The following is a 26,430-nucleotide window of genomic DNA, read 5'->3' as shown; positions in this document are numbered from 1 at the left end:
CAAGAAACAAATGTAAAAAAATGAATGCTATGTTTAATGTTCAGCCTCAGTTTAACAGTGAGAACGTTTACACTTCTGGCACAAAGTTTCATCAAAAACAAAGTACATCTCTCACTGAGGAGCTGCGATACCAGCAGTGTGCAGAAGCAATTCACTGCTGATCCTGCCCATCTGAGAATCTCAGCAACACGTTCCGCCCTAGTGAGAAGCTCAAACCTCAGGTAGGTGGGAATAAGACCACGTACTTCAGCCTCTCGATTTTCATCTACGCTCTATTTCTATACCGATGCCAGTAACGGGTACTGCACAATAATGGCTACCCCAATTCTCCACGAGAAGTATTTGTAAAGCTCTCCCTCCAGGTGCTCCCTGGCTCAGCAGAGAGGGCAGAGCCAACTGCTCTGTGACAGCTCGTGCCATGGGCATGGCATGCTCCCCACACCCAGGTTTCTGCATCTGAGCACAGAGGCAGTGTCCCCCAGCCCCAGCAGCGAGCCGTGGCTGACTCACATGGCTCCAAGCGGGGTCCCCGTCTGCCGCCAGCTCTTCTGCAGACACAGCTTCAGGCAGAAGCTGCTGAGCCCCCAGGAGCTGTTCCCTGTGGGACCAAGGATCTTCTGTGGGGCTCTGCTGTTCCTCTCGCACCCTTGCCTCAGAGGTCCTCCCCCTGCTCCTCCTCCATATCTGACAGTCCATGCAGCTCATGGCATGTGACAGGGCATTTTCCTCTCCACAGGGAGAGGTTAACTCTTTCCTTGTAATGACAGCAATGTCATTTTGTCCTTCAAAGGAATCCTGGCCTTTGCTCCTGCTGCTCTTGCCTGGAGTTCAGCAGAACAGAGCAGTATCAGTGTCTGTACATGATGCATGCAGCTTGTCTCATTAGTCAGACTGGTATCCAAAACACCTCTTACAAGTGAAGCAACCTTTTAAGACTTATCCACAACAAACACTATTTTCTATCTCTCTTAAGTTGCAAGTATAAGACCACTCTTACCAAGTTACAGCTTACTAGCTGTGTAAAGACTATTGCCACAGAAAATAAGTTGGCTCAGACTTTCCTCAGTGCTTAAAAATGACTACTCAGGTCTGCAAACTGTTATGTAGTGTCTAAATAGGCATCCTCTGATTAATCTTTATTCTTTGCCATTTGGATACTGCGTTGATGAATGAGGCTTAGGAGTCTTATCAAGTCTTAATCACCAATATTCCAGATGGCTAAGAGTTGTGCACAAAATTCTTCTGAGAACATGGAGCAGCAGAAGACACCTATATCACTTGTGGCTCAAAATCCCTATGCACATACGCAGATGAGCTTAAAAGGAGCCAACCACTAACAAACTCAGCATAATGCTCACACAAACTTCTGCCCTCTGCAGCAGGTAACACATCAAACAGTCCTCTGAAAAACTATTACCAAGTGCCTGGAATGACCAGTCCAAGAGGGTGTCCACTGCTGCATTCAGGAGATGAGAGCCCCGTGACCTAAAGCTAAAATAGTCTTCTACTATCACCATGTGAAGCATCAAAGCATAAGGAGATCTTTCCTCAGATATACGCAGAGATGGCATTTCGAGCAGATCCTAAAGGACCACATACCAAAATTAAGCCAAGAAGCCATTGTGCCAAACAAAAAGATCTTTTCCTTGTAGGGGAGGAGTGAGCAGAAAAGAAATGCAATACAAGCAGCTATCCTCATAAGGATTCAAGGCAAGCAACTGTACCAAGCCATCAGCTGTATTTCACTTCTTTGAAAATACGCAGCACTCATTTCCAGCCAGCTCATACTGCAGAGCAGGGGGCAGTCAGCAAACCTGATGACCCATCTTTGCCTCAGTCCCTTCCCTACTGAGCTGGCCCAGCCATTAGTGCAGCAGCGAGCAACAAAGCTAGCTGCACTGCAGAACAGCTTCTGATGTCTTTTTTGCCTCCCTGAGAAGCAATGGGTTGAAATCAGCACTCTAAGAAGGATTAAACTAGCCAAAATCAGGGCTGCAAGTCCATTGGGAAAGATTCAGCTTTGCCAAGATACAAATGTCAGCTTGCAACAATTTACATAGAAATGAGATAAAGCTGTTTCACTCTTCAGATGCATCTTCCTACTTTCAGCAAGTCGTGACATCTCTTTCATTTCCAGCAGGGACACCCTCCTGTTTCTTGTGATAGCGACTTAAACTTCTAAACAGACTCCTCAATCATTTGCATCCTCCCTCTCCTGTCAAGGTTAGTAACACCACAGCTGGTTAGCACAGCAACCCACAACAAGAGCACTGGATTCAGTCTTGATTAACATCTTCATCAGTGCTCTGGATGAAGGGACAGAACGCACCCTCAGCAAGTTTGCTGGCAACAAAAAGCAGAGAAGAGTGGCTGACACTCAGAGGGCTGCGCTGCCATTCAGTGAGACCTGGACAGGCTGAGAGCTGGGCACGGGATACTTAGGAGTTTCAACAAGGGCAAGTGCAGAGTCCTGCACCTGGGGAGGAACAAGCACATGAATCAGTACAGGTTAGTAGCTGACCTTCTGGAGAGGAGTTCTTTAGAGAAGGACCTGAGGATCCCAGTGGACAATACACTGACCATAAGCCAGTTGTATCCAAGAAAGCCTGGGGTGTATTAAAAAGACTGTGGCCAGCAGGTCAAGGGAGGTGATTCTCCCCCTCTACTCTGCCCTGGCGAGGGACATCTGGAATATTAGGTCCAGTTCTGGTCTCCTCAGTTCAAGAAAGACAGGGAACTGCTAGTGAGAGTCCAGCAAAAGGCCACAGAGCCCTGGAGCATTTCCCACATGATGAAAGACTGAGAGACCTGGGGCTGTTCAGCCTGGAGAAGAAAGGCTGAGTGGGGATCTTATCACATTGCTTCTAAGTATCTAAAAGCCAGAAGCCAAATGCATAGGGCTAGGCTCACTTGGTGGTGCCCAGCTACAGGACAAGGGACAACGTGGACAAACTGGAACACAGGAAGTCCCATCTGAACATGAGGAAAACCTTCTTTACTTTGAGGGTAATGCAGCACTGGAACAGGCTACATGGAGGGGTTGTGCAGTCCCCTTCTCCAGAGATATTAAAAACCCATCTGGATGCTTTCCTGTACAGCCTGCTGTAGGGAACCTGCTTTAGCAGAGGGGTTGGACTACATGACCTCCAGAGGTCCATCCAATCCCTACAATTCTGTGACTTCTTGGTAGACTGGTTCTCAGTGATATTAGCAGAAAATATGCACTTTAATGTTCATAGGTATATCATCTGGCACATGCAAATGTTTGGGTATTGACAAAAACATCTTTATAACCTGTGCTCACCAAGTCAGAAACTGCAGTTTTTAGCTCAAGCAATTTTAGCTGATTGCAGTATTTTATAAGACTTTATTTGTACTAGCATGATTCACTAAACTAAATGGAGGAGGCAAATGGTCCTAAGTACATCTCAAAATTGACCAGCTTTTACCACATCACATTTGTGAAAATTTTTGCTCGTTACAAGCAGTGGGTTAAGAGGAATACTAATTTTAGGATCGTGCTTCTGGAGGCTGAGATGGATTCACTTACTGCATCTACAATATGCAAGTCTAACCACTCTTTTCTACCTTGTAAGTGAAAGATATTAAAGCCACCTTATCTTAAGCTATTTTTGCAAATTTTAGTGCAGCTTCACAGAACTAAGTTCTTCACATCCTGAGTGTGCAATCTGCATCTTTTGCTGATAGGGATGTGCAAGGGCCAAGGCACATAGCTCACTATGTCCTTTTGTACAAACTGTATGGAAAGAAGTACCTGGAAAAACCTTTGACAAACCAGTCTTTTTAGCATAACCTATGGGGCAGAAACTCCTGTATTCTTGTTCTTACTTATCCAAACAGAGCAGAATACAACCACTGTTGCCAAAGCATTTGGTAAGTCCTGTTTCTCTGCAGTGATTCCTTCACTGATTTGCAAGCTGACAGCATCATACAGAGTCAGATTTTTCAGCATTCACAGCGCAGCTCATGTAGACAAATATATTTATCATATGGGGGTGAGAGTGCTAGGAGGGATATTTTTCTTTCAGGATAGAAATCATTTTAGATTGGCTACGGCCTGATTTCACCTGAGAATGCAGAAAAGGCATTTCCATGGTTCCAGTCTGGGAATTAACAGAGCTTGCAGAACTGATAAGCTCAAACTTAAAGATCCTCTGCCTCATTCCAAAACAAAACATTGCTGTACTTTCCCTTCTATATTTTCAGACAGTTTGTTATATACCGCATGAATCTGTGCTGGAAATCTGAATCAAACATCCTACACCACATAAACATTTAGTTTCCAATCTAAAAGTTAGGGGTTTTTGTTGTTGATTTTTTTTTGCTTTGTGGGAAATTTGATCAATTCTGAGCAATCCCTATTTAGGAGGCAAGACTATAGCAGAGATCCTTCCATGCTCATATTTCCTATGTCTCATGCACCTCCGACTGAGTGAGACAAAATGGGCAAAGATTACTGAAAATACCATATGCAACTGCAGTATAGGCAAACAATCCTACCACGGAACTGCAAGCTTTCTGAAGAAACCTGCAACACAGAACTGAGACACCTCCATTTCTACAACAAAATGCACACAACACAATACTGACATCTCATTTTTAAACTTCCGGATCACCCAATCCCAAGTGACAGATGTAACTACAATTAAGGAAGTTTACTCACACAGGTTACTTTCCGGTAAATTTGAGCAGCATTCTGGCACTCTGAGTAAGGGTATTCTGAGGTAGCCATTTCCAACATGCACATTCCAAACGCATAGACATCAACGGATTCATCGTAGTGTTCCTCATACATTTCTGGGGCCATAAATTCTGGTGTACCTGCATGAAAAAAAAAGGTTGTAAATAATTCATTAAATCTGAAAGGTTTCAATCACAGTCCTGTTCTGCCTACAGAAATGTGCCTGTTACAGCTGTGCAAGGGGGCATGCAAGATTATTTCAAAACAGGGAAGTAACTAGAATAAGCTCAAGCATCCTCCAGGGAAGAAACCTGAAGTCAGCACACACACAGAGCTCACTGATAGTAAACACAGAGAGGGAAAAACGTATCAAAGTTTCAAAAGAGAATACCGAAATGAGATATGGCGTGGTGCCTGAACACTTTGAAAGATACAAAATGGTTTCCTTCTCTGGATGGAGAGAGGGACACGCAGTCTGTGGTGGTGAAAAGGACAAAAGAAACAAGAAGCCTCGGCCCTGTTTTTGTCAATGCAAATTTGCATTTTGTCCTCCAGGGAGATGCACAGCAACCACCGAGCAGACGAGACAGCACTTTGAAAGCAAGTGGTATCACAAATTCATCTAGGAAGTCATGCACAAAGCATTAAACATGATTCTGCTGCTGGTTCAGTGGTACAAATCAATGCGACTACTTGCAGAATAAGGTCCCGCTCCAAAGGGATTAGGGTGTCAGGAAACTGATAAAACTGGATAAATAAAGGGAAACATTTGTACTTACTGCTTCATAATGGGAAGTTGCAGCGTTATGACAAGTGGCAAATTACAATGCCTGCAAAAGTTCTCTTTTATATAGGAAAAAAATTGAATGAATACAAAACATGTCATCAACAACTGCAGAGTAACTCCTACGCTTCACACAGATTAGGAAGCTGAGCCTCAAGAGCGGCTCAGCCTTTGTCAAAAAAATCTCTGCACCAAAAAGGTGTGGTCTTGCAGAGCAAAATTAACACTTAGGTAATTTATTCCAGGAACTTTATCTCCTAAAGTAGTTCACGCCTGGGAGTCAAGAGCGATTTTTATTTTCACATATAGAAAAGATGAAGGAAGGAGATTAACACAGTTGTCTCCTCTGGGAGAAGGCTGTTCCCACCAGTGAGCAGCAGGCTGCCAAAAGAAAGGTGAGCAATCCCACACCCATAGCCTGGCCTTCAGCACAGCAGGATCTGCCTCAGCACCCACATCCCCTCCCAGAGCCCTCCACCAGCTGACATGCAGTAGCAGCTTTGGTTTTTGGCAAGGACATCTCCACCATTGGCACAGCTGTGATTAAAGAGCAGACGTCAGGAAAAACAGTTCCCAAATTCATGTATGATTGGTGACTCGATGCAAGTTGTTTTTCCTAATGGTAGCATAAACTACATCTCTCAGAATTAGGGTTTGTCTCTGAAACTGCCTACGCATGCTTCCCAAAGTAGATTGGCCTAACTCGTTAAATAAGCCTCAGTTCAGGCACTGCTGTAATGTTCACAGAACTCCAGATCACTCTTTCCCCTTGCTGCCACTCCTTAAACCTTAAGGACATTCTTTCCCTCAGCCTTCATAAATCAGCTGGATCCCTGTTGTGAGAACTTAGCAGCCATGCTCTGAGTTCAGCTCTGACCCCAGGCCTTTTCTTCCAGCTGTCACAAAGGCTGTGGCTGCTGCTCTGAAATGGTTAACAGCTGTCAGAGCCTTTCCCAGAGATGCTATGTTGCTTGAGAATGAACAAGACTCAGACACAGGAGTGAATCTCATGAATTATGGAGCATTTAAAGTTCCTTGCACATCTGAAAAAGTGATAGCAGTAGTCTAAGAAGCAAATGATATTCTTGACAGTAGTCCAAATCACCATGAAAATGACATTCTCCACCTAACTCTTATGAGCAGGAATGAATACATAGAAGTACTCCTAACAAAGCAGACCACCCAAATGTGAAGCTGCTGAACATCTACTCAGCTGCTCTCTGCAGCACAAGCTTGGCCCTGGCTGGATTCCCTGAGGAGACACCGCAAGGTCAGGCAGGAATCAGTGGTGGCACAAATGAAGCAAGGGAAAACCTGGACTTCGGCCACACTGACTTCACCATTAAAAATGATGTAGAATTGCAGCTACTAATATCCATTTAGAGCTACTCCATCTAGGAAGATGAGGTGAGCAGTGAGGACAGGAGGGTGCACATAGCTCTGGGATGTGCAGTAGGCAGGGGAGGCCAGACCCTGGGGCTGACACCTCTGAGATTCCATCTCTCCTCTGCCTTCTCTTTTTCAGCCATCCCACATTCCTGCCTGCACTCCCAAGCCTCAGCTTCCCACTCCAGGGAGGGGGGGAATTACATTTTATTCTACCCTGCCTTTAAGGTGGGAGCTGACCCAGCATCACCAGCACAGCCACCAGTGTTTGCAATCCCTCAGTTCCTTCCTTGGAGCAGCACAACTCATGAAAAAGATGGAGTTTGGTCATTTTGCCAAAAAGAATATAGACAGCTTGCCAGCAAACTGCAGCCCTTTCCATCATCAAATTTGTCCTACACAGCTATGGTTTGACAGAGCTGTTATAAGAACTCATTTTGCAAAAATTAAGATCAATACTTCTGATATCATTCCCAGCCCACGAACAACAGCTACACTGCAAAATAATCTATGTGAAGGAATACTGCCTCTTAAAACAAAGAAACAGAAATACGATATTACAAAGTAAAAGCCAGATAATCTTAACAGATACAAACTAATGTGATTTCACTGAGATCAGCAGCATTCAGCAGTCCCACAGCAGCCAAGCCTATATCCACAACTTCAATCTTATTGCAACTTCAACAGTATTGGGCTCTCAAAGTATTAAGGCTGAAACTTTCACAGAAGTAGTAATAAATATAATCCCCAAACATGCGAGGTGCTATAATTACTTTGGGAACTACTACTTTAAAGATAGCATGCCATGTTCTTTATAGTTAGGGAACAGCGTCTGTCACCAGCAGCTTGCTAATTCTAGTCATCTCAAATCTTAATTCTATTTCCATAGGGGCTGAAATATATCTATGGGCACAGTAACTTCCCTCATCCTTCCTCAAGGATTTATAACTTTCTAGAACCATCACCTACAGACCTGAAGAAGGTAGATTTGCTGAGAAAGATTAAAAAGATACAAAAAAAAAGTTTGAGAACTCAGGAAAAAGATATCCCATTTGGGTTTTTCACAGAGAAGGCATTACATTTCACTTTTGCAAAGGAATGACATCCTTTGACAACCATTCAGAACACAGCCCCTCAGCTCAAGTAAAATCAAGTTTGACTACATCTTCACGTGGTACCCACATGAATCAGCTATTTGTGTACCCTAGTGGGAATTTCTTTCAATTCTGTAGCTACTGACTTTTAATAAACTGCAGCTGTTCCAGTAGAACTCTGTCAGGATCACACTGAGGCATGGACAAGCTCTGCAGATGCCTGCAGAAGCAACTTATTTTGCTGATGCCCAGTGACAGGGGATAAGCTGTTCCAGTCAGGGTAGCTCTCCTGTGACCTCCCTGCAAAGACAAGAAGCCTGGCTCTGCACGGCACTGCTCAGAGGATGGGCTGCCTCTCCCTTCAGCTGAAACAGCCGTACCTATCCCCGCTCACTGGAAGCAAAAGACTTCCCAGCATCACCTCGTTGGTGAGACAGCAAGGCAGCCTGTGGCTTTCCTCCTCCATCCCTTTTCTTTTCTGTCCTGAACAGATGCTGAGCCTGTTCTCAGGGGGATGGGATGCACAAGCTGTTGGAAACTGTTGCTGCTTCTCTTGGAAGAGAAAGGAGAAGGATTTGTGGATGCAAAGTAAGATTTCAATTAAACTGCAATGGAAGGACAAGACAAGGCCAAGATAACAATTCCTAGATATGTTCTACAGATTGATATTTTTATAATGGTATAAAGGGAACGGTCACAAAACCACTTCAATCTCCACCATCAGCCCACATGCAAAAAGCAAAGCACTGCTGTGAAGTGTGAAAGGCAGACAAATTATAAAGCCAACCATCACACCAACAGAAGGAAGCCAAAGAGAACAGACTGATTACCTATGACACTTTTGGCAAACGAAGCTCTCTTGAGGGTTGCCAGACCTAAGTCTCCTATTTTCACAGATCCAGTTGGTCCAGTAATAAAAATATTGTCACATTTTAAGTCTCTGTGAATTATTGGTGGAGTTCTCGTGTGCAAGAAAAGAAGACCCTTCAGGATTTGCCGGCACCAACTACGCAGGACTTTTGGTTTCATCACTTTAAATCTCTTCAGATACCTACAGAACAAACAGGCAGAGAAGCTGGTTATAAAGAAAGCAAAGTGTTACTAAAGATTCTAGGAGCTTTAGCAGCTGAAATTCATTTTGGATAAAAGCCTCTTATTAGATGCCATAATAGCAGCTCAGAAATATCACCAAATTGGAAAAGATCTTTTTTAAAGGAGGAATTAGAGTATTCATTTTGGGGGAGGAAGATAATAAGCATTTTTGGTGCAAATACAACCAAATATTTGCAAGTCTAATAGCAAAGCAATTCACTTCATGCAGAGAAGCGGTTTGGAATATATGCTTTATGTATCCAGAGCAGAATAATACTGAAAATTAATTTTAACCACAAGACTTTGACCTCTGCATCACAAACCTGCACTTTTACTATTTGTCTAGAACACTGAGAAGGGGGAGGGTACATTTTGGAAAAACATAAAACCTGCCAATGCATTAGCAGAGCAGCACACTGGATATACGCAGTGATGAGCATTGCTCCCATTGGGGCTGAAAATCTGCTCCAGAATTCATGCCAACTGCTTTATATCAACCTTAACAAGATTGTCAGTACCAAAGCTATTAATATTGCTTAGTATATAACCTAGAGCACCTCATGCTTCAAAAGGAGATTTTACCATTCAAGTGCTATTCTGACTTTGATAACAAAGCACACAAATACAAGCACAGAAGTGACCACAGAAACACACACTGACAAATGGCAACGTCACACACACACACACAACGAAGCAAGGCAGAGAACTGCTGCCAGTTACATAAGTAAAGCAGAAGATCGGGGAAAGGGAGATGGAGGCCAAAATTCTTCCTGTCAAGTCAGTGCAGTTCAAGCACAGGGACTAATGACAGACACCAGAGAACAGCTCCATTTTTATCTTTTATCTTGAGGTGCCTTCTTTCAGAATGTGAAAGTAGGATTTTTCTAAAAATTTCCAGAGCTATTCTTAGGCTGCTCACCAGGAGCACAGTACTTACGTCTTCAGTGTTCCAGAGGTCATCAGTTCGGTAACCAGCACGATGCACCTTTTTCCTTTTACACAGGATTCCCAGAAGTCATAAAACCTTACAATGTTTGGGTGCTGTAGACCTTTCAACATTTCTGCTTCCTCTTTAAATCTCTGCCTCTCTACTTTTGTTAATTTTCTGTCCTATAATCCAAAATAAAACACTATTAGTATGGAATGGACAAAAAACAAAGCCACCATGCTGCTACAACAGTCAGAATTCTTGTTTTATGCTTGTATCAAGAACACTTACAAAATCTTTTACATAACAGATGAGCAATGTGTATGAACTAGGGCACTCGCCTTAAACCCAGTGTCAAGAAGACAAAGACTTGCCTCAGAACAAAGAGATGTCTGTGCTAAGCTACATGACAGCATTAATATTTCAAGCAACACAAACATACCAGCGTCCTGATGTATCAACACACAGCTGTTTACTTCTTGCTTTTGTGAGGATCACTATCCGAGAGATTAATAAACGTGGAGTTTCACTTCCAGGTGTGCAACGCAGTCAATAGCAATGCTGCTGCTTGCTTTTACAGCCCTGAATCCTGGACCCAGTAAATGACTGCACCTGTGAACGTATGGCGAGGGCTCCCAGGTGAGGTCCCCTGAGTAACCCTGCTGCCTGTGCAGCCCCTTCTGTTTCTCCAGGGATGAATTAAGACAATACCACCACAAAAAAAAAAAAAAAACAACTTTATTTTTCCCCTCCTATTCTTTGCTTGCAGCCCTGCTAAATTTCAGAGCTCTCTTTAAAATTGAGTCAAAACTTTTCCTCATGATTTTCTTTGGGTTGCACATCAACCAAGTCCCCCCCAGTCACCACCTTGCTTCTCATCCTCAGCTCTGCATCCCGCAGGCTTGGGACAGGATGGCTGCAGGGGCAGATGTCCCAGCTGACACTGCCTGGCCAGTAAAAGCCTTCCTGCTCTAATTAGCACCACCAAACCTGACAGCAGGATCCCTGTTCCACACGGCCCCGCAGAGGAGTTTCACTGAGGGCCGTGCAGCCGCTGCGGACAGCACAATGAGCCAGGAGCACTGCAGTCCACTGCCCTAGAAATGAAGCGTTTTAGTTCTCTAAAAGGCACAATTGTGTAACTGTTCTTACTTACAGGAATGCAGGCTCACAAATCACTGAAATTAATTAGTTCATATAGTAACCTCGGATATTCACTTTTTCCCAGTTAACCCGGGATGCCTGTAGCAGCACACACTTAGCAAATTAAATTGGCAGCCCACTCGTTTGTAACCAAGCTCCAGAGTGGCAAGGTCACTGCCATTTTTGATGCAGCCTGCCCTCATCTGTGATTGCAAAGAGCTCAGTTGTAGCCATGAGAATTCACAGGCCTGCAAACAAGCTGGCTTTACACTGAGATCTCACTCAGGAAGACCTGGGTAGCAATGACGACGTTTTAGCTGGGCTCAGCAAACAGAAGCTGCTTCTCCATGGGCACAGGGTAGTATTGCCCTTGGTGAACCTGAGGACTCGGCCCCATTGCCAGGGCAGTGGGGAGCCCCCAGCCTAGTGGTTCTCAGCATGCTGCTGCTCCTGCCTCATGGGCTTGCTGCATTCTCTGTAAGCATTAAAAAAATAACAAAAAGGCTGTCTAATGAACCAGCATAGGAGAGCCTGAGAATTGCTTTCGAATCCATCGCTCCTTCCCCTACTGCTGAGTTTCCTCTTAATTTAAGCCCTGTAGAATAAATCAGACACCGCTGTTAAGGAGAAAAAGGAACGAGCCCTTGTGTGAGACAGGAAGAGCTCAACCAGGGCCAGCAGGGAAAGGGAAAGGAGGCAACACAGATCTAGCAAGTTTTGAAAAACCTTCTAATTAAAAGAAGGAATACTGAAACCCTCCACTCTCGTTTCCAGAATTCTGAGCACTGGGAGAAATTTTCCACTGCCACATTATGGGCAACACTTAAAATACCACTCAGACTTTACAGACCATCATATTCTATATATTCTACATATTAGGAGCATTTAGACTGACAACAAAATATAAAGTGCTTAAACAGCAAGCGGAGCAACTAAGTGATTTCAGAAGACATATTTTGAATACAGATACAGTATTTCCCCAACCAAAAACCAGCTGAGCTAACACTCCTCAGGAGGCAGCTAGGGCCCATTTCTGACACAGAGGAGGTCAGGATGAGGCTGTGGGCACAGCAGCTGCACAGGCACCAGGGTGTCCCCAGCACAGAGGTGCTGTAAGGGCACAAACCAAGCTCTGTGAATTCCACAGGGCCGTGCCTGACACGAGCTGTTTGCCAAAACATAAGCTGTTCCTGAAAGGGCTTAGCACTTCAACTGCTAGCTACTCTGGAGCAGCAAAACCTGGGTGACTCACTCAGCATTTAGTCCAAAACCCAAAAGCCTTCACTGGAGTCACTGATCCTTATTTCCTATCATACAGCCCCTGCAAAGAGGAAAGTTTTTACACTGGACACAAGGATATCAGCCCAAAACTTTAGGACATGCAGCTTTAAGATGGCAACAGGATTTTCTGGAAAGGCCATGCCAAAGATAGCAAACCCACAGAGCTGGATATAAGGCACCACCATTCATAATCCAAATTCAAACAAAATCTATGAAAAATTGGGGGAGTGAAGAGAGTTTCCAGATTCACTCACTGAGTCACCAGCTGTCACACTGCTTGCACAGAGGGGGTTTGCAACCCCACGCAGCCAAACAGGCAGCTCTTGGGGATGCCACTGCACATGACACTCCTCCACTCATCAACAAGCCCTGCTTGGAGCTGCCCAGCAAGCTCGTGGTCTGTCTGCTGCACCATGCTGATGGCACCACTTCTATTCTGAGCTTCCTCAAGACATGAGGCTTGAACAGAAAATTGCAATCTGAGAGATATCAGCCAGCAGATACCCATTCATTTTGTCTCCTTTTAAGGTACCCCAGCTGCTTGGCTCTTTTGCCCTCATGGGGATGCAGCCTTGGCTCAGGAGGCTGCATTGTACTCCCTTTTAAAATAACTAACGGCTTCTAAGTCTACTACATAGCACCAAGGTTTCTAAAATAAACTTCAACCTTCAAAAGTGATCACACTGAGCTGGTTCAGCTCTTCCAGACTAAGCGACTTCAAACAGAACCAGGCACAAATCAAGCCAGCTGCACAGTGTGCATTATCCCTAAGAAGGAATCCGTGAATTTAACCTGTTCTTCCACCTTAATAAACTCTGAGGAACAGTCAGTTCAGAAGGATTCAGCAAAGATTTGTCTATTGCACCATCAGAACGAGAGCAACGGTGAGACCAGCTAAAAGCAGCTTTCTCACAGAGGTGCTTCAATTTTGCACATTCACACACAGTGCAAACTCGTGCATTCAGCCTGTTATTTTACTGCAGTGACAGCATAATTGCAAGCATAACTAGAAGCAAGGAAAGCACTAAGCTACAAGAAGAAATTCATTCTTCTAAGCAAATAAGGGGCTGCATCCACAGGATGGCTGGCAAACCCATTGTCAAAAGTGCAGCGCTGACAGTCCATGGCCAGCTGCCCTAGCCAATGTTCAGAATTTCCCATTTCATTATTTCAGCTATTCCAGGCTCCTGCAATTACCTATCTACTGTGTGCTCCTGCAGGAGCAAGGCACGGCAGCATGCATGGCTGGTGCAGGCAGGCACAGTATCAGCAGGTGCACAGGCACTGCCCAGTCACACATTTATGCCTCCATAATTTAACTTTGCACATCAATAAACAGGCATTAATTTGTTCAGAGCTGCACAGCGTATCCTTCACTATGAAAGACAGTTTGTAACAGACAGATAGAAAGCATCAAAATAAGGCTATAAATCATAAACCACCTTCTCTACGTTAATGTTCTTAGCATTCAAATTGTTCCCTTTGCAAACCAGATGATAGTGTTAAGCATCAGACTGTTGAAAGCTATTCCCTTGTTTTTTTGGAAGGCAGAAAATTACGTATCAATTCACAGTCTTGAGGAATGTGGTATTTGTAGCAGGATGATGCATTTAACTGAATTCCCTATCTGTAACTCATATTTTTGCTAACCAGACACCATCCTAGCATACATGCTCTCTGCTTCTCCCTGTTATTTCCAGGCAGAGCTACTAAAGCCTTCTCTTCGTTAATATAAAAATCTATCCCTTCATTAATTTCCTTGGTTAAGTACGGTAGCAAAGACTGGCATTAGTACATAAATGTGCTAATAAAATCAAAGAGAAGGCTACAAATTACGTTTCTGGAATGACACCCAAATTAACAGCAGGAACATGTTCTGTTAGTCATCCCCAAGCATAATTTCCTCCCGGCTGTAACATATGGGCTCTGACTAACTCTTTGAAAGTTATACAAGCATGAGACTGGCTTTCACCTGAGCTTTTGGAAGATTCCTAAGAAAGATTAAGAGGTCAAGTTTCTTGCCTCCTACCTGCTAGAGGCTAACGGATTTGGGAAGGAACTATGTTACCACACAGTAAAAAAAGGTTATGAAATGGAAGAAAAAATAAGACCATACCAAGCTGTATTTTTTACACAGTAATGCCTAATGATGCTTAGAATTACAGAGTTGTACTTACTGCTAGCTATTTGGTTTTGCCTAAACAAGAGCAAGCCCGCAGACTGGAACATACTTTGGTCAGCCTGGTGAGGACAGAGGTGAGCAGGAGCACCAGGCAGCAGATGAGGGCAGGGCTCACCTCCAGCATGCAGACCATTACATCAGCTACACTCCTGTTCAGGGCTGTTTTCATCTTTTATCCATGCTAGCAATGAAGAAAAGGAAGCTGAAGAGGCACTTCAAATGTGGGAACAGAAATGAGATAGCTAAATCAGCAGAACAAACATCTGTTTCAGACTGTTCGATTTTTATACTTGTGCGCCAGATCTGCTCATGTTCTCTGAGCAGAGATCACCTTGAGATATCAATCAGCAGCATGATTCATTGACAGCTCTCCTACACAGCTATAAACTGTTTTATTGAGAACTTATGACCAAAAGCGCAGTTCTGGTCTGCCCTACAAGTGTGAGAGCCAGGCGTGGTGGGAACACAGCACAAACCAGACATTGCTTGCTTTGCTCTTGCTGTGATCTTGGGACATATCAGCTGGTACCTGCATATCATCATTATTTCCTTCAATTCTGTACTAGCAGTACTGTCTTTTTCTGAGAAACATCTTGACTTGGGAGAAGTTTTCAAAGTAACTAGCAAAATTTAAATATCAGCAAGTACCAGAGCTTATACCTGTGCAAGGTAGGTGCTGCAGGGTCTGGATAGTGTTACAGAAGGTAACCAGACTTCTCCCTTCAGGTCATGGCTGAAGGCAGGGTCTGACACAAGGGGAATTATGCAGTTTGTGAAAAGTGTTAGTTTCAGAATCATCCTGTGCTTGGCAGAGAAACCAACAGTACCCAGATGCTCCATCCCATTAAATGGGTCCCCTCTTTCTCCATCGATACTTCACAGTTCTAGAAATGAATCTTCCAATTTCTGAAGAACTCAATTTCAAAACCTTTCACCAATGCCATAGAAGACTGTCAAGAGAGTTTTCCAACAGATAAACCTCTTTTTTTTTTGTTATTCCTTATTAAGAACACTATATTAAATAATTTTTGAGAAATACTGGTAGAAATATACTTATTGGCTACTGAGCAAGATACAGAGTACAATAAAATCTGATCTCTTCCATCTTCATAAATTTTTGCAAGTTCTGTAAGAAACAACTTCAACAAGGAATAAATCTGGCTTACTTTTAATTACCTTTTAATACTGTAATTCAGAAGATTTTAAAAATTCAAAGACCTTTGGAAATAATGACGAACACTAGCACATTGAAGAAGGAAACTTAAAAGCAATTTTGTATTTAAAATGAAAAATTCACTCCTGTAGTACAATCTCTTCTCGCTTTTAAGACTTGTCTCATTCCACTATCAGAAGAATCTAGGATTTCTCCCAAAGACAACTTGGAGCACAGGCAGGCTTAGACACGCAGCACTTTGGACTGTGAAGAGCTCAAGATGTTACCAAAGTATCTGCTCTCATGTACTAGGTTTATGCCCTTGTTATTATCTGCCTATATCAATTTTTAATATATTTCTGGACCCTTTAATCCCACTCCCCATGCATCCAGTTATAAATGTGTCATTTCAAGCAGTTCAGAAGTAGAAAATCTCCTTTCTGCAAATGGACAACAGATGCCATTAGACAACTTGCAAATCAGGAAAGATTTTTACAGCTTCATTGCACATCAGCTTTCAGCCAACATTTTTCTTCACTAAGTCACCCTCTGTGAAATTACAGCCTACTATTTGTTAGCTCTATTAGTGAAGCACAGGGAGGTTTCCCAGCGGTAGCTCATTTTCCAAATGCATAAAAAGCAGTCCTTGCCCAAAAGGATGCTCATAATTCAGTGAGCAGGACCTACAGTAAAGGCAGCAAGAAATTAAATTTATTTTTCTTAGTTGTAGCTAGAAAGCTACAGAAAATTAGGAGCTGAATTCAAAAGTTTACAGTTAAATCTGGCACTCTAAAAAGTCTGAGCAAGTACAGTTTTGTATTTTTTAAACTGCTTAAGGGACATGTCCCATGGCAGAGTGAGAATGAAACTCACCTCTTATGCTGAACTCAGAAGTTAGAAAACTTGTCCTGCAAGGTGCAGGAGGAAGATGAATCAACACCTCAAATCAGAGCTGTATTCAAGGGTCACGAAAATACATAAGAAACACAATATCCAGGGCAGAGACTGTTTTACAGATCAAAACCTCCAAACCCAACTATGGTATGATAACCTATGGTCTAAGAAGAAAAAAAATTAAAAAGAGAAATTAGTGTCGCAAGCAATTGAACTAACTGCAGGCAGCACTTCATTAACTCTCTTAATTACCAGTGCTTCACAGGTACCACATAAGCTTATAAATCTAGATGAAATACCAGAAACAGTTCAGGCACGCCTCACAAAATGACTTTTTCAAATGAAACTGAAATAAATGTGTGTGGGAAAAAAGAAAACATCAGCCAACAGATAAATCTTGTGACATGAGATCACCAAAGTACAACCTCTGCTTGTCAGTGAACACAGAAATAAAATAAAAAACAACAAACAAAACAGAGAGGAAAAAAAAACACCGAACATTTCAGACCTGTCATGAGATTTGATATTTTGCTGTTTTCTGGAGTTCACTTCTGAACTAGCATTCATTAAAGTTTATGCAACAGTTCACGCCGCTTTTGAAAAATCTTTTGCTTCACTTACTTCACGTCATCCATAAACACAGTATTTGGACACGTAAAATGTCTAATACCACCAGACAGCATCTCAAAGAGACGAAGCCGAACTCCCATGTGCCTATGGTCTCATTCTGTGACTCAGTCTTAGCAGGCTGAGCACAGGAAAAACTATCCCGACTTCCACTTTCATTTCCAAGAGTTTTTAAAGAGTACCAGCTGCAAGTTGGAAGACCCAGAAAGATGGTGCAAATAGATGGAGTTACACTGGCTGGTGTCTGGTACTTCTAACGGCTGTGGTCACAAAGTACCCTTCTGTCAGTGCTGGGCTCTGCCACACAAAGGCAGATATCAGTGGCTGCAGCCATCCCCTGGAGAGGACATTTCTGTGGGACTCCTGGCCTTGGTTGCCAAAGCAGGAACGGAAAGAAATGTCTGAGTGCAGCTGCTGCCCCAAACCCATCTTCAGGTGTCTGAAAAGGAACAACAGAGAGATGCCACTGCCCACAGATGGCTGCCATCTCCCCAGCCTAGTAAGAAGAGAGAGAAGCCAGGCTGCCCATAGCAGTGAGCACCTATCCATGCTGTTTCTTCAAGCTTCTCTCCTTAATACAAGGCAATTTGCTAATTAGCTAACTTTATGGGCATGAAACAACCTTCTGTTTCTCTCTTCCACGCACAACTCTGTGCTTTCCATAGGGCTGGCTAGGAGATGTGCGTTCCCTCCCTAAAGGCTGCGGTGCCAATCTGTGCTGTGAGGAGCCCCAACTGAGCCACTGCCAGCTGCCCCACACCGAGCAAAAACTGCTAGCTGTCCCACATTACCATTCAGCTTGTCAAGGGCAACGCTCATTTGGACAATTAACTTTGCTGGTGAAATTAACCAGAAAAAAAAAAAAGGCAGAATAAGTCAATTTTTATTGAGATTTGCCCTGGCCAACATAATTTAGCTGTCTCTCATAGCATGTGGTTTTGCTTTTCTAACAGCAGATTTCATTTTCCTTTCAATTTCATCCCATTATTGTTACCGGTTCCCATCTTGCTGTAATATATCAGTTTGGGATTTCAGTTTGAAAACACATTCACTTTTGTCAAGTGGCTGGTCCTACAAGTAAACCTGCTATGCACAGATATGCTCTCATGGGTTTGCAGCTTCATTAAAGTATTTTGAAAATGATTACAACATCCTTTGCATTAGTAGCAAAGGTAAGAACCAGCTAAAACACATTCATTTCTATTTAGTGACACATGGAGAAGGTATAATATATAATAATCTATATAATGATTTTCATATAAACCTCTACATGCTTTCAATATTTATTAGTTTTTATATTCCCATTTAGAAAAGTCCCTTAAAATAAGCCACAATCTGTAGAACTTGCATCAAATCAGAAATGCACTGAGAGGAAACACATTTAACCTATTTAGAATGTTACATTTAATTGTTAAATGGGAACACATTTTCTATCTCCAAACTTAAGCCTTTCAACTGTGCTGTAGTCACAAGGCATGGGCTTAGGCAGCCTCATCAATGTTAAAGGCACCCACTGAGCATGCCTTCAGGCCTGGGCTATAATTGCAGAGTACAACTATTACTCAGTACTTTTTTTCTTTTCGAGTTAGTTGTAACTCAAAAATTTTCAAATTAGCAGAAAAACACAAAGCACCCCCAAACTCCTCAGCAAAGCAGACAGATGGACTGCAAAACATTTAACAGCCTTGGATGTAGGAGGTCAGAGAAGCATTCACAAGTTCTCCAAATCTCTTATCCTATGCAGTGATGAATGCACCTTATGTCCAATTGTACTTGTCACAAAAACTGGCTCAAATCACACAAATGTGGAGCTGAAACGTGTCTCCCACTAATTGCAGCACAGCAGGGTACTCCAAGATGTGAAGACCTGCCTGCATCGAGAGGCCTCTCTCACCATCAGGAGGCACCTTTCAGCCGAGAAAGGTACTCTGCAGACTGCTCCTGAGCACTCACACAATCGTTTATGTGGTGTTTGGAAACATCTTGGGAAAAATTTTACATGCTAAAGAGAGCTGTCGCTTTTCCTGCATAGCTAACACCACTTGACAACCTGCTAGAAAACACTCAAAGGCAAATGCCATGCTCCTGGCCAGGATATATTAATCAAAGTCTGCCACAATGGTTAAGAACTAAACTGAGAGCATCACATACATATCCAAATGTTTTTTTGTTGTTGTTGTTTTTTCTTTTCCTTTTTTGCAGACCCTTCTGCAAAGCATGGCGTTCTATAACTCTGCCCCCAAAAAATAATACTAGCCTGTCAGATAAAACATACTAACAGCTAAAAATTCAACTTCACATCCCTTCAACAGCAAAGCATGAAGGAGTAACATCAACACAGTTTTATGAGAAACAGATCCTGGCTTCTTTCCAATGAGATTATGTTTGGGTTGATAAAGATAATAGCATTGACATAATAAACTCAGATGTCTCTAACACATTTGTTTCATGTTAAGTAAAAAAAGAAAATACAGAAAGCATCCATTTGCATAATTGTTTAAAAACAAGGTAATCGTTCAAAACAAAAATTATACACATAAAAACCATGCACCCTGGCTGACATTCAGGAGGTTCTACAGGGCCGAGGTCTTTTTCTAATGAAGTGATTTGTATTTTTTAATAAACCGTGGAGAAAGCACAATTACTACGACATTTTACACCTCAAAATGAGTTAAGAGTGTTGAAGCATAAAGATGAGAGGTCACAGAGAGACTCAGATGCTTGCATAAGCTGGGCACAAGCACTGCCAGCACTCCACCGATCCTGGGTTGTGTAACTCGGGCCGCAGGCTGCAGAGGCAGCCTCGAGCAGGACAGCCAGCCTGGCACGGCTGGGACAGACACAACAGCATCACCAGCCAGCACAGCCTCTGGGGCTTGAGGCTCAAGTGGGAGCATGGAGCAAGAAGGGTCTTAGCATTTTCCCCATCATGAAGAGCATCTCCATCACAAAGCACACTCTTCAATATGCACCTTTATGTGGGTCTAGATAAGGATGGCCCATGAGCATCACTACAGAACTGGGCTAGACTGACCATGACTCCAAGGAGGTCAATCTGCACAATGTGTGTCAGAGAGGGAAAGGAATTATCTGATGACCATCTGCAAACAAAATAAAGTTCAGTGTGGGAAAACTCTTCTATCAAATAGAGGACTGTTCTGCAAGCTGAGATTCTCATTGCCAAAAAGGCACGCTTTCCATAAAGCATGTGAAGCACAGTAAGGTGGCCAGCAGCCTCCATTACTGCTGCCCATACCTCAGGGCTGGGTGTTCTCCTAAGCAACATGCTTCATTCACTTAGCAGGCCCGACCTTGAATCAGAGATTAATCTGATCTAAAACATGTATGAACCAAGGTCCACAGGAGAACCGATGAGATGATCACAGTGCTACTTTCTGACTTGAAACCTCTGCAACCATACTACAATCAGTTGCTCTTGGCCAAAGTCCTGGAATACTAATTTGAATGCAGGTTATCGAACACGATCAGGAGCACTCAAATCTTGGCTAGATAAGACACATGAAAACATGAAGTCAGCAGCACCAAGTCTCAACAAATTTGAGCTGTGCTAAGTGATCGGAGCTCTTGCAGCCAATCATGACAGCTGGAAGACTGGACAAGCAAAAGAACCCCAAAACAAAGAAAAAAAATATTTATTCATCTATATCTTGTGCTAGCACATTCACAATTGGTGGGCATAGATAGGCTTTTTACACGTCAGTGTGTTCAGGCCTCTTGAAGGCAGTTGTTCAGTTAGCTAAAAATATCAAGACTACATAAGTGTGCATTTTAGAATGCAATGCAAGTAATGTTTGATGTACTGGATTTAACAAGTGGCATTAGACATCCAGAGGCATTAGACATCCAGAGACTGCAGAAAGTCAGAATCAATCAGAAATCTGAGGACAAAATAAATAATTTATTAAAGATTTCAAGAACAGTATATTTCAAATACTTTTAAATGAGAAAAATCAAACTACGGAAAGGAAAGTAACAGCCTGGTAGCTTGTTCTTCAATCTCAGATTTCATGAGTAGAGCAGATAGAAGATATTCTTGTTAAAGAAAGATTATTTGTTAAAAAAACCCTTAAATATGTATGATGAATGACATGTCATTTTCTCCATTTCTAAAACCCAATAATAAACATAACTAGAAAATCAAATTATCCAAACCAATCTATTCTCCAAGGCAATCATTTACTTATTTTTTTTTAATATCACAACAGGCAAGATGCTTGATCACACTAAATAGTGGTATTTAATAAAATATTTATTCCCATTAAAAGGAAATACTTATATTTCCTTCCTAAACTTCTACTGACTTCTTTCACCAAGATAGCAGTACTACCTACATTAGATTATTTTGTTTTGAAGACACAAAAGCTATCAGAAAACTCCTTTCAGTTCGGCCAGCGGTTGACTTCAAGTGCACTAACAAGGCACTACAGAAGAGAAGAACCCAGCCACAGAGAACTAAGCCAATGGAAGTACTTGTTCTCCACTATTAATTAATAAAAAATGAAAGAACCAAAGAAAGACTGTGTCATATTAATTTGAACAACACCACATGGACTTTGTTTCTTACTTTTTTTTTTAAAGACAAATTTGCAACACCTGCAAAATTTAGGATTGAAGAACCATTTTGTTCAACACACATTAAACAAAACAGCTGTGTATTCAACAGATGAATAATATCAACAGTAAACGGTTTCACTAAGGTGCTATAAAGACTATTTTCCCCCCACACAGAGACCTCTCTACTCTGTACCTGTTAAAAATAAAGAACAGCAAAAAAGTTTACTACAGGTTTGGATAAATTACCTAGGAACTCTGCCTAGTGTTCATGCAGTTTAAAAATGCACTATGAATATTCTTTAAACTTTCCAAAATTCAAGTATTTCATCTCTCCTTAGAGATCCTCCTATTAATAAGGCCAATCAATATGCCCTCATAAGATGGAAAGTGCTGGTCTCTCTGAAGTCCCTGTGGCTCGCACAGCATGAAAGCTTTTTCCTAGTATGAAACAGCAGCTTAATTACTAGTGATAGAGAACCAGCAATTCAAGCAAGACTTATTTGAATCACCAGTAGTAATGGACACTCGCTGCAAAGAACGCAAATCCTGTAATTCTATTTTCCACTGCCACCAGCATAAGTGGCAGGTGAGTACATAGGAAGTTTCAGTGGTCAACAAGTTACTGTTCAGTCACAGGGAAAATGGTACTCATACAGAAAAAATGAAAGCACAGATACCCACAGAGTCAACAGATAAAGAATGAAGAATGCAGTATTCAACCACATCAGGAGACATACTACCAACTGCCCTGGGTCAAAGGGCCACAGGATACAGCCTTGCAGGAAGATGTACAACACTCAGTGAAACTAAAAGCAAACCAAATGCCCTCAAGTTATCCTATTTGCCTTTGATTTCTGTTTCAGTCAGATCACTGTTCCCATACAGCACCACGAGCCTAGAGGGCACCCAGCACCTGCTTCCCCCAGTGCTCACCCCACAGCACCGTGCTGCAGGGCTCCACGCCCTGAGCAACAGCAGTTTGTAAGTGGTTAGGGATGCAGCCACGTGAGGCTTGGTACAAGTATGGGGAATTATCAACAACAATCCTTTCTAAGAAATTTTCTTGGGAGTCCAAAAAACCAGTAGGAATGTTTCACATAAAATGCTCATGCTTGGGACTTCTGAACCAAAACCACCTCTCCCCTGAGAAACAGCACTAACAATTGGTTTCCATGCTTCCACACGTGCATTCATGACCCTCACTTTTAATATCTTCATCTTTTTAAACACAGTATTTATTAATATCCAGCTTTACATTAAACTGCTTTATTTTTTTAATAGTTCTTCCTTATAGAACTATAGTTTCCTATAGAGATTTTATCAAAACTTGGATTCATGCAAGGCACGACAGACTGATAACTTGCAGTCTGATTCAAGACATCAGTAGAGTGGTCAGAAAGGCCCTGCCTCCATTCTAGCCCAGTAACTGGCCAACTTGGCACAGACCTGCCAGTCACCCAGTATCCAGAGATGGCTCAGCAGGAAGCTTGCAAGGTGCAAGCATTTGCTACTTGTGCCAAACAGCAAAAGGTCACACCTATTCTTTAGCCATCCACGTCAATCAAATGGGATTCTGTTTTTAGGTTCTCCTCTCTGATTTATGTTTCAGGTGGGGGTCATTTAATGAAAGCTCGTGAGAAAGAGGCAGCTCGTCCTGCAGAGTGGAATTCATAGTGCTTCCCTAGAGAACAACGACCCAGTGCAGCCATGCCACCTGCCTGCTCTTGGGGAAGAAGCAGCAGACCTTCTTCCTAAGCCCTCTCAAAATATGCTTTTCATCACACCTAACCTCCCAGCAGTTCCACTCCCTGCTCTTCTGCCACTGCCAACCTGGTGCCAAAAACAGAGCTGGCTGCCGGTCTGCATAGCTCCTGGGGTTAGCAGGAAGTGGCAGGGCTCAAACACCCCCACGTCATCAAAATATGCTTGCTGCACACTGCTCTTCCACTGTCCTACAGCAAACAGATCCTACAACAAAGCTTGAAGAAAAGAGGAGGGAAGACAGAAATACTGTTTCCCAGCTCCACAGACCAGCTCTCTCAGCTGATACCCACTGAGTCATTATCTGTCTGCTACTCTACTGCAGTCTGAAGCACTGGTGTTACCTGCATTTGGAATTCTGAAAACTTATTAGGTATCAAGACTTACATCTCCTGCAACAAATTGTCTCTCTTCAACCAAATCATTTCCCTTGGGCACTGCTGACTATTTTAAATCAGTGTACCTAGACAAATACCTGCATACTAAATTCAGGTAAGACACCATGATGAATAGCACAAATAAGGCACTGAGGTATCTTGAATGCGTATATAAGAGGACAGGGCTGTCCTCAAAACCCATCATGACATTAAGGTCCATGGCAGTGCACTCACTCACAGCTGGCCATGCATGAGCCCAAAACATGCTGCAATCGCAGTCCCCATGGCTGCACACAGGAACAGCAGCTTGCCCCTTTAGTTACAGCTCACACTGATGTGCAGGATAGGATGGGAGTTATGAACAGAAGTCTGGGAAGACATGAAAAGAATATGAAAAAAAACCTAAAAATCACAGTGCAAGTGAAGGTTGACTTTGAAATTGAGAAAAAAAAAGCATGCAAACAGATCCCTACCAGTGAGCTTTACCCTCACTGAAAGCTGTAAGGGATTTTTGAGCCTTCGTACTATTTCTAAATTAAGCTTCGTTATAAATACCACACAGTGCATTAGTGTACACTTCTCAAGCACTCAAGGACCACAGAATGCTTCAAAATGCTAATTACACCTGATAGATCACGATTTGTCAGGAGTCAGATGCAGCAAGAATGCAGAGGTGTCTCAGAAATCACAGCAAGTACGAGGTGAGTTGGGCTGCCCTTTAGTCAAGAAAGTTTCTCTCTAAAAACTGGGGCTTCTGTTTATCCAACCAGGCAGAGCTTACTGACACAAAAAGGGGCACATCCCAGGAAACCTGGGCACCTGACAGCACCACTGATCTGCAGAAAGGGGCTCAGAAGCCCTTCCTTCTTCCTCCCTGTGGCAACTGTAGTTAGAGCTCCCAATCCTATAAATTATTATCCTGTTAGTATGCCAAGCAGCACCAGCTTGGACATATGCTTATCTGATTTATTTAACACCATCTGCCTTCATGTGTGAAAGAACAGTTCAAGTCACATAGATGCTGAGTTAGTTTCCAGAAGAGCACTAGTGGAAGTGATTCATGCCTTCACTAAATAATACTACATATGACTGTTAACAGGGGCACAAAGACTCATTTTTGAGTAAGAAAACACCGTCAAGGTCCATTGGCCTAATTCTACCCTGATATGGAAAATCAGCCCAAAGGGATTGGTGGTATTCTCCTAAACAGATGTTCTTGCCATAGGAAACATTTAGAAGGGAAGCAGGTGTGATTTGTGAGATGGCCCACAAACATAACCCTTTGCCATAACAAGAATGCCATTTCCATTCAATCCTTGCTCCATGCCAAGGCTTTGGAAGAGAGAAGGATGGTCACACAACGCTGACAGAAAGACCAGGATGAGGAATGGCAAACACTGGTTCTGCTCTCATAGAATAAATGTCATGTGTTAAAATGACACCCAGTAAACACAGCAATCTTTCCCATTAATTAATTTTAATTTTATTTTAATAACACATTAATTTTCATGCTATTGCACAAAAAGATACTTCAACTTGAAGATACTGTTGTAACCAATTTAGAGCTGATTTGCTACCAATTGGATTAGTGTCTCTTGCTATTACTACTCCCTCTCAACTACCCTGCAGTTAATAACCAGTGATTTCCTCTGGTCTATTTACTGGGCTGCTCCACGACCCACACACTACTCAGCAATGCCCTACTCAGAGAGATGAGGCTTTGTGGAAACTGTTAGCTTCTGCATTTCAGCCTCAGCCAAAACTTCATTTCTTTTGACTTCAAGCGTGTGTTCTTCTCAACTACTACCAAAAGCCATCATGTATATTCTGAGAGAACAGACACCAGCTGTACGTGTTCAGATTGCCCTGAGCACACTGGTAAGCTGCTTGGGACACCATCCTCAGCAAGGCTGGAGCCTTGCAAACAGCAATCTTGAACAAGATTCAAACGCTTCAAGAAATTGTCAAGAAAAGGCTCATTCATTCTGCAGGCCCTCTGTGCACACTTTCAAAAAGAAGTCAGACAGATTGAAAATCTCCCCCGCCCTGAACCGCCCCCCCCCCCCCCCCCCCCGCAGTCTTGGCACTTAAAATAAAAAGAAAAAAATATTAGTGAAAACAACACCAGTCTGCTATTTAAAATAAAAATCAGGAAGATAGCATCCGCTCCAGGGAGCCCCCGTCACCACTGCCAGCTGTGGAAGTCAGACTGCTGGTTTGCCCAGACCACTGTTCTGCTTAAAAATAGAATTCATGTGTTCTGTACTAGACAAGTAGCCATCAGATTACATCAGTTCATCTGAGCGCTCAAGTTCAAGGTTCCACTGCCATCATTTGGGTTAGTTTTCTGACTCTGAGCCTCTAGCTACTGCCACAAATGCACACAAAACCAAATTTATAAGCAAAAATGTAAATGCATCAGATGGGCTGAGAAGCATCATGGCTCACAAG

The 26,430-nt window shown here is 42.7% G+C and overlaps 1 protein-coding gene across 7 annotated transcripts in view; it reads right to left on the bottom strand.

The window, feature by feature from the left end:
- WNK2 (WNK lysine deficient protein kinase 2) overlaps window positions 1-26,430 on the bottom strand; it is a 107,030-nt gene that overhangs the window by 61,679 nt on the left and 18,921 nt on the right. For all 7 annotated transcript variants that reach the window (XM_065749757.1, XM_065749758.1, XM_065749754.1 and 4 more), the window contains exons 3-5: window positions 9,996-10,168; window positions 8,797-9,017; window positions 4,685-4,842 (exon numbers count right to left, since the gene is read on the bottom strand). In XM_065749757.1, the coding sequence (XP_065605829.1) occupies window positions 4,685-4,842; window positions 8,797-9,017; window positions 9,996-10,168 (552 nt within the window). The remainder of the gene's footprint in view (window positions 1-4,684; window positions 4,843-8,796; window positions 9,018-9,995; window positions 10,169-26,430) is intronic.

This window comes from Cyrtonyx montezumae, unplaced genomic scaffold (assembly GCF_038088225.1).
Source record: "Cyrtonyx montezumae isolate F1298 unplaced genomic scaffold, pur_monq_1.0 scaffold_6, whole genome shotgun sequence".
Taxonomy (NCBI): domain Eukaryota; kingdom Metazoa; phylum Chordata; class Aves; order Galliformes; family Odontophoridae; genus Cyrtonyx; species Cyrtonyx montezumae.
The sequence above is the reverse complement of the archived record's forward strand: the minus strand, read 5'-3'. Positions and strand labels throughout refer to the sequence as shown.